Raw genomic sequence first — 9391 nt, forward strand, 5'->3', positions numbered from 1 at the left:
TTGTTTGGAATCATCAGGTTATTTGGGGTAGTTAAAAAAAACCTTGATAGGGGAAAACGGGTCAATTTGACCCAAGGACAGCATGAGACACATTACAAGAACCATGTACTATATTTAGTATCCATTCACTACGTATATGTGGTTGACTGGGTGTTCAATTGTAGTATCTGGGTTGGAAAATGTAGTCACTGATCTGCAGCTAATTTCTCAAGTCCATAATAAAAAACATATACATGTACATTTAAGCTCTAACTGAATTTAATAATATTCATAGGGCTGCAACTAGTATTTTTATTAAAGATGAATCTGCCTATTATTTTCTTGTTTACTTGTTTTTCTTCCAAATGTCCATCACAATTTCCCAAGGTGCTGTTTTCAAATGGATTGTTTTTGCCGACCAACAGTCAATAACCTAAATATATTCATTTTACAATGATATGAAACGGAGAAAAGAAAACACATATAACAAACTGGTAACAGCAAGCATGTTTGGTATTTCTGCAATTATCAAAATAGTTTATTGACCAACCCTTGCAGCTCTAGTCTTTATGATGTATAGTTTTGTAAGTAGTTCCCCACTCACTCGTACTCACCAACTCTGATAAAAAAACAACGTACTGGGTGATCAATAATTAAAGATTCAGGGTAATTCCAGCCCGCTGGAATCTGATGTCACTAACTGTAGCTATGAATGGTGTGTATTATTACTGCGTGGTACCCTGTGTACTGTAGAAGTTTGGTATTACACTGCCATCTACTGGCTACTGTGTCCACATGCACTTTCATTAATCTGCTGTTATAACAGCTTCTACTTTTCTTGTTTCAGGCTTTCCTTGAGATGTTGGAACATGGCTGCAGGGATTTGCCCCCATTCAGCCACAAAGCATTAGTGAAGTCAAAATCTGATTTGGTGATAAGGTCTGGCTCGCAGTCGCATTTCCAAATTCCAGATTCCAAAATGCCGCAAAATTGAAAGTACGCTATCTTGTAACGTAACAAAAAAGGATTTCCCTTTATTGAAACTAAGGGGCCTATAGCCTAAGCAACACTTGTAGTATATAGAACATTACTGGTTGTAAGACCTTGATGCTACTAACATATGATGAGCTGAGCATACAGAAAGTAGTTAAAATCAGCACAACCTCAAACATTTACTATACAGCAGTAAAATGCAACATACACATTAATGCAGTAGTAATATTAATCCAGCAACATCAAATATAATAGTAAAAGAATGACCCGGATCATTTTACTGTACATTGACTACTTTTACTTTTCATACCATACAGCAGGTACAATTTGCTGATACATATTTTTACCTAAGTAAAGTTTTGAATGCAGTCTTTTACTTGTAGTGCATTTACCGAAATAAAGGATCCGAATACTTCTTCCACCTTTGACTTAAGAAAGGAAAGAATCGGTGGAAACTTTCACCATCTGCAGTTGAGCACTGGACAAATAAAACAAAGCTTAATCAGCAAGTCAGTCACTCAAAATAACTTCTTTTTTCCAGACAGGAGTGCTGTGTGATTATCAGCAGAATGAGGTAACTCTCTTTTACGGGAACAGACCACCTGTCACCTGAGAGTATTAAGAGGCTAGGGAAACAGAGGCCAGACACTCAACAGTCCGGCGATACAGACGAGATGAGAGGCCTCTGGCTGCTGTTGGTGGTTGTGGCTGCGGCCACAGCTGAGAGGGTCTTCATTCAGTAAGTTAATCTGCACACTGCAAAAACACATACGTACTGCGGGTGTATCCGTTCGTTTGTTTTTAAGCTTGCCTTTCACATTGAAATTCATTGCTTTGTGTTTGGTGTAACAGACACAGATGTTGTTAAGATTCTTATTTTATAAAGGTATATATGAAGACATTTTTAATACTTAACTCTGCAGAATGTTTTTGTAACAGTTCATCTTTTCTTTTCTCCTTACTTATATCTTGCACATTCCATCCTCTTCTATCTTTTGCCTGGTATATTTCACGTTTTTTTATTGATCTATTTTTATGTTTCGCATCATAACAATTCACAATGAATCTTGACTTTTGCGTTGCATTTTTCCTTTCTGAAATACCTGAAAACATGTGACAATACACCCGTTTCTGATTTTGATTCTTTTTCAAGAATACCAATATGTTTTTATATGAGAAAGGGCACTCCAGTCGATATGTGTGTTATCAACTTGCTTTGATGCAGAGTTTAAACATTGCTGCTGCTCCAGAAATTTAAATGAGAAAATATGGTAACTGTCATATGAAAGGGTGTTTCTGGAATTATAAAGTGCATTTGCTATAATAAATATACAAATAAACAACAATTATACCAGAATAAATTTTATTTGGAGTCCATGCCCTCAGTGTGCCATTTAGTTTAGGAGAACGTGCAGTCTTAGTCATTAAATCAAAGTATTTAGATACTTGATTATGTGTTTTTCCTTCCCTTGGATGCCTTTCAACGAGCATGTCAAATAACTACCCAAGTACATTTGTATTCAACAGGCAGAAAATTAATAGTTTTTTTTGTTTAGAAAAAGATTAAATCATAATAAGAGTTGTATCAAAGGGATCACAGTGGAAATCGGGGGTCTGGGTACTAAGTGTTCTGCACCATTACTTGCTTTTTACATTGCTGAGCAGTGAATTAGATCTTCCTCTGCTGCCAAACTCATTGTTGCCTTGCCTTGAATAAGAGCATCAACTAAAAACCTAAAATATTAAAAATGATTCTCAGATTCTGAAACAAATTTTTTCTTCCAGAGATCAGGTCATCAGGGTCAATGTGCACTCTGAGGAACAGATCCAACTCCTGCAGGCTCTGGAGGATCAACAGGAGTGGAAGGCACGCACGCACACACACGCGCACATACACACACACACACACACACACACACACACACTCACTCACTCACTCACTCACTCACTCACTCACTCACTCACTCGCTCTCTCTCTCTCTGTGCATTGGGTACACAGTACAAACTACGTGGCTCAAGGTTTGGCAGCTGTTTGTGCCAGACCGTTTGTGCTGGTCCTCCCTTAAGTACAAATGGAAAATTAAATTTAAAATAATCCACTTGGGATTTTACGTGGATTGAAGGTTAACGGAGTCAGAATGTCAGAAAGTCTGAGGCTCTTCTGTTTTGTGCTGCAACCCAAAAACATCCAGAGATTACCTTTCCTCTCATTTTATTCAAATTACATTAGATTATTTTTTATTATTATTATTTACATTTTTGTACCTTTTATTGACAGGACAGCTGAAGAAATGAAAGGAGAGAGAGAGGGGGGAATGGCCTGCAGCAAAGGGCCGGGGGTCAGAGTCGTACCTGGGACTGCTGCGGAGGAGTAAACCTTTGTATATGGGTGCCTGGTCTACCAACTGAGCTATCAGGGCGCCCTTATTCAAATTGTTAAACATTTGCTGCTCCTCCAAGATGTTAATTATTGCAGATTTGGAAGCAAGCAAGTACAATAAATTAATGTCGATGGATTTGACAATGCTATTATGCAATAGGATGAGCAAGTTCACAGAAGCAGAAATGGATAGGAGGTCAATAATGCAGTGTGGCTCAATGGCTTTATAAGTGAACATAAACCTTTAGATCAGTTCTAATAAAGGCCACTTAAAACTGGATTGATGAGTTCACGCTTACTGAATCTATGTGAGGATATGAGATATGACACTGAGAAAGTATTAAAGAGTAATCTGTGATTTCTTATCATTACCGGTCTGATCCCAGCTGGACTTCTGGCTCCACCCGGTCTCCACTGAGCTCCCTGTAGACATCCGAGTGCCCCTCTCCAGTGTGAGCTCTGTGACGGAGTATCTTATTGCCCACAACATCCAGTATTCTGTCATTATAAACAACCTTCAGGTATAAATTCCTCTAAATACAATCTAAATAGTGTCCAAGTGTCTCTGATTATATTTCCTGTTTTTTTATTATTATTATTATTTTCAGAATAAAAACTATGACTAAACTGCATTTGAGGTCTCTTGCGTGTCACATTCAGGAGCTTCTCGATGAGGAGAAAGCTGAGATGGAGGAGAACGAGATGAACGAGTACCGCACCAGGAGCTTCAACTTTGGAGCTTATCATCGTCTGGAGACTGTAGGTTTATTTTTATTTTTTATTTTTTTACAAACACACAAGTAACTCATGACTCTCCAGATAAGAGAAAACCATCTTTAAGACCCACCACACACACGTCGTAACTCATCTCCACTTCATATCAAACATCGGTTTTCAAAATATTCATTGATGACAAATAGACAGTGGGGGACTCTGATTATTTACTTGATTGAAAGTGGCAAAACCATCCATCCATCCATCCATCTTCGTCCGCTTATCAGGTATCGGGGGGCGGGGGTGGCATCTTCAGCAGGGAACCCCAAACTTCCCTTTCCCGAGCCACATTAACCAGCTCCGACTGGGGGATCCCGAGGCGTTCCCAGGCCAGGTTGGAGATCTAATCTCTCCACCTAGTCCTGGGTCTTCCCCAGGGCCTCTTCCCAGCTGGACGTGCCTGGAACACCTCCCTAGGGAGGCGCCCAGGAGGCATCCTTACCAGATGCCTGAACTACCTAAACTTGCTCCTTGGACACAAAGGAGCAGCGGCTCTACTCCGAGCTCCTCTTAGATGACTGAGCTTCTTACCCTAGCTCTAAGGGAGACACCAGCCCCCCACCTGGGGAAACCTATTTCACCCGCTTGTAGCCCGGATCTAGTTCTTTCATGACCCAGCCTTCATGACTAGGTGAGGGTAGGAACGTACACTGACCGGTAGATCGAGTGCTTTGCCTTCTGGCTCAGCTCTTTTTGTAAGTGGCAAGACCATAGTGTAGAAATACTCTCTCACTTAAGTAAAAGTACAATAGTATTAGTCTCAAAATGGACCGAAAAGTTGAAATACTTTTTACGCAGAATGGATCATTTCAGAAAACCAGATATTACTTTTAATACTATCAATTAGTGATGCATTTGTACATGTTCCAGCTGGTGAGGGTGGAGTAAATTTAATGACTTTATATACTGCTGGCTAGCTTAATTCATAATAATACATCAAACATTATTAGTTGAGTTTTGTATGCATTATCAAAATCTTTAACTAAACTTTCAATAAACAGTCACGTACAAGTACCTCAAAAATGTACTTATATATTGTATATCTGTACCTATAGTGTACATTTACTGCACTTGAGTTAAGTAAAATTTGAAGATGAAATGTGTATATGAGTATCAGAGCCACAAATGTAAAGAAACAATTGTTGGTCTTTTTGTCTCCCATACAGATCTACAGCTGGATGGACACTCTAGTGGCTCAGTACCCTAAACTCGTCACCAAGCAGGACATCGGAAGATCGTACGAGAACAGGCCCATGTATGTTCTCAAGGTAGGACATACCTCACACACACCACACCTATACCTATACCTATATACCGTTTCATACATTTTTATAACAGCAGGAATTTTGATTCTGTCTACATTGTGTTATAGTTCAGCACTGGGGGAGACAAGCGTCCTGCCATCTGGATCGATACAGGTATCCACTCCAGAGAATGGGTGTCTCAGGCTACCGGAGTGTGGACAGCCAACAAGGTACAACATATCAACGAGTTTGAGCAATAGATTGAGTAATTTAATTCAAATGTGTTAGATCTCATGCAGCGGCTGTAAAAAGATCTTAGTGATGCATTTAAAAGAAGTAATATAACTATGAATAAAGCAGATTAACGGTAATTCACTTTTTTTAATCAATGGATTAATCATTTAGGTCAATTTCCAAGCAAAATTGTAAACTGTTGAATGAGCTTTTCTTGGTCATATTCACTGTAAATAAACCAACTTTGGGTTTTTAATCGTTAGTCGGACAAAACAAGACACAGCTTCTTTTTTTTTTATCTGCCATTCGACGGTCATAAATGATGATTCCAAAAACTAATCAGCAGAATAGATAAAGAAAATAATTACGTACTGTACGCAATAATAATAATAATAATGTTAACAATAAATCAAGTATCTACATTGTCAACTCTGGATAAAACTGTTTTTTTTTTTTTTTTTTTTGAGAATGTAATGTCTACAACATAAAAGCGTTGTGTTGCTTAGATTGCCACTGATTACGGTACCGACGACTCCCTGACCTCCCTTCTGAACACCATGGACATTTACATGCTGCTCCTGGCCAACCCTGACGGCTACACCTACACCCACTCCAATGTACGTTACTATCATTCAGTGGACGCATTTTGGACTTGTAAAACCTGCTACATCTTTGCTCCTATTTTCTAGTTTTTTCATGTTGTGTTTAACAAAACACATTATTTTGTTGTATATATTTGAGAGGGAAAACATGGTTGATATAAACCAGTTTACAGTTTAGATCCTAAGAAAAAAACATGACAACTGCCCATACTTGCAGTTATGTGCTTGACTGACTTGAAACTGTGTGATGCACAGGACCGCATGTGGCGTAAGACCCGCTCCAAGAACTCAGGCTCCGTGTGCGTTGGAGTTGATCCCAACAGGAACTGGGATGCAGGCTTTGGTGGTCAGTATGAAAAAGACAGTTAATGCTTCTCATGTAATTTGTGTTGTATAACTTTGTTATTGTACTAGATTTTGTACTGGGGGGACTTTGTCTGAAAATATATGCATTTTGCAGACACCCATCTAGAACTTACCTGCTGCATTGATAAGTAAAGACCATTTTCTAAAGGTTAAAATATAAACCCCTCAGATTTAGACAATCTTTGTTCTTTCTCAAACAGCTTTTCTGTTCCAACAGAAATGTTGGACACAGCATGTGAATATCCAGTCAATATACACAGTTTATTAAGTACATCTAGTTAATCCAGTCTAATACAACAGCTCCACAATAATGCTTTTTTATGCTTTATTATTTAGTTTTCAATATTTCGACCACCCCATGACCAGAAAGGAGTAGATAGAAAGATTAGAAACACTTCTCAATATACTGTAAGCGCAGTGCAATTAAACAGCACCATAAACTACAGACTCGCACATAACCTAAAATACTTTTTTCATTAAAATGCATTAGTTTAGTTAGTTTTACCTAATAAACAGCTGAGTGTCTGTGTGCGATCATGTATGTCATGGTGTCATGATGTCCACTGTAACTCACAACTTGTTAAAAGGTGCAAAATGTAATACTGATAGCTAGTGTTTAAAATAGTTATGGCAGTACAAATTCAAAGTACTAGCACTATGCCATTATCTATGGCATTGGGCCATTACTTTTAACTTTACATAATAACATCATTTTTGGATTTATTACAGTAAATATTGGACCTTAAAATTTAGTTGTCTCCCTCCAGGCCCCGGTGCCAGTAATAACCCCTGTTCTGAGTCCTACCACGGCCCCTCAGCTCACTCTGAGATTGAGGTAAAGAACGTGGTCAACCTGATCAAGAGTCACGGAAACTTCAAGTCCTTCATCTCCGTCCACGCCTACTCCCAGCTGCTCATGTACCCCTATGGCTACTCCTGCAACAGTGTCCCCGATCAGCCCGAGCTGGTAAGGAAGGAGAAACATACAGTGTGTAAATTGTGAGGAGGCACATTGCAAATTAAATGAAACAATAGTTCTCTCACTCGAGAGTTGTAAAACAGAGAGGCAGCTAAATTGTCTCCTTATAAATGTCTGTGCTCTCAGGAAGACAAGAGACTCGGGTATTATAACCTGACTTTGAAGTTTACTTTAATGATAAAAAAAGCAATATCCTGCCTTTTGACAGTAGACTACTTTAGCTGTACAATTTAGGGTTATAATTTCTTATCTAATTAAAGTTTTATTGCTACAAATTCAATTTATTGGCTCCAGGATTGATAAATTGAACGTTTATAAACTCGTCACTACTGTACAAAATGAGCTCCCTTTACTCAGCAAGTTTTTGTGCATATTAACTCTGAGAAAGGGTAATAAAGCCCTCTGAGACTTTGAGAAGACAATTTGTTGGGTCGGGCTATATAGATAAATGTTCACCACCCTTTTGATTTTTTTACATGTATTTTAAGAGTGAACTCTAAAAAGCACTGCTTTAAGGCCTTTTTTCAGCATGTCCCTGTTTGTTTTTGTTCCCTATACAGGACTCTGTTGGCAAAGCAGCAGTGCAGAAACTCACTTCCCTGTATGGTACCAAATACAAGGTTGGAAGCATCTGCAACATCATCTGTGAGTAACATTTTTCCCCTTATGTCCACATTTAAAATTACCTCCAAGTTAAGCTGATGACATCTGTAGTTGTAATTATGATAAATAATGATGAAGTGATACGGCTTACTTACCTTTGTTAGTAAATATAGTGGGTACAATAAATGAAAAAACTTTACAAACAAATTATTAACTGCAATTCCTCTAACATGTTTGATCAGTACTACTCATATAGTTAATCGTACTGATACTAGCTGCTAGTAATTGATATATTAGAGAATAGTGGCTTATTCTTAAGGTATTCTTGGGCCAGTAAGTAACAAGAATTTAAAAGGACAAATGTACCAAAGACATGTTTATGGTAACTTACAAAACAATGTCACCATTACATACACTACGTTGTCCGCTAGAGAGCACTGACAAGTTCATTTTCCAGTTTTAAAATGTCCCACACCAATATAGTTTTCATCATAATTCTTTAAAAAGTTCAAACAATCAATAGCAAAATTATTTAATTTCATTTGATGTGTTCATGTAAAACATTGAATACAAGTCAATATGTTGTCATTGGATTATTAAAATGTTATCATGTCAAAAATACTCAAAGAAAGCCCTGGTTAGTAGAGCTGCCACCATCATGTCATCAGCTCACCTCTTCCTCTCAGATCCCGCCAGCGGCGGCAGCATTGACTGGTCCTACAATTTGGGCATCAAGTACTCCTTTGCCTTTGAGCTGAGAGACACTGGTCGCTATGGTTTCATCCTGCCAGCCAATCAGATCATCCCCACGGCCACAGAGACCTGGCTGGCTCTGAAACACATCATGGAGTACGTTCGTGATCATCCTTATTGATCGCTACAACCTGTGGAATGAGGAAGAACTTGAATATCAATTGACACAGAATACATTTCTAATATTTCTTTGCTGATGTATGACATCTGATTGACCAATTGACCAATAAAGTCATGAACATTTTTTTGTGTGTTTCCATCACTCCTTTCATCTTTTTGTGTCAAACTATGTGTGAAGGGATTTTTTACTTGAGACTTGGTGGTAAAAAACCTAACGCTTTTGTCCAAAGGGGCCACTGGAATCACTACAAACTGAAAGTTACATGTAGTCACTTTAAGTTCTTATTTTAAGAAAGTTTCTCATAGTTTGAGATACTAACTCCTTTTTGAGAAAGTTTATCAGTATTTTGAGAAACTAATTAAT

General features: G+C 38.2%; 1 protein-coding gene across 1 annotated transcript; it reads left to right on the top strand.

The window, feature by feature from the left end:
- The first annotated feature begins 1512 nt into the window (after nt 1–1512).
- cpa4 (carboxypeptidase A4) lies at nt 1513–9151 on the top strand. The gene is made up of 11 exons (XM_034879820.1): nt 1513–1711; nt 2758–2839; nt 3739–3873; nt 4013–4111; nt 5293–5394; nt 5499–5600; nt 6111–6221; nt 6462–6552; nt 7340–7539; nt 8112–8196; nt 8841–9151. Exons 1-11 carry the CDS (start codon nt 1647–1649, stop codon nt 9026–9028), a joined length of 1260 nt encoding a protein of 419 aa, XP_034735711.1. The 5' UTR covers nt 1513–1646; the 3' UTR covers nt 9029–9151.
- The last annotated feature ends 240 nt before the right edge of the window (nt 9152–9391 follow it).

Source organism: Etheostoma cragini, chromosome 8 (assembly GCF_013103735.1).
Source record: "Etheostoma cragini isolate CJK2018 chromosome 8, CSU_Ecrag_1.0, whole genome shotgun sequence".
In the NCBI taxonomy this organism is placed as follows: domain Eukaryota; kingdom Metazoa; phylum Chordata; class Actinopteri; order Perciformes; family Percidae; genus Etheostoma; species Etheostoma cragini.

Excerpts from the sequence above, each read along its gene's own strand:
- cpa4 (XM_034879820.1), top strand. The coding sequence starts at position 1,647 with ATGAGAGGCCTCTGGCTGCTGTTGGTGGTTGTGGCTGCGGCCACAGCT. Across the intron at positions 2,840-3,738 it reads AGGATCAACAGGAGTGGAAG|CTGGACTTCTGGCTCCACCC; the intron begins GCACGCACGCAC and ends GTCTGATCCCAG. Across the intron at positions 7,540-8,111 it reads TCCCCGATCAGCCCGAGCTG|GACTCTGTTGGCAAAGCAGC; the intron begins GTAAGGAAGGAG and ends TTCCCTATACAG.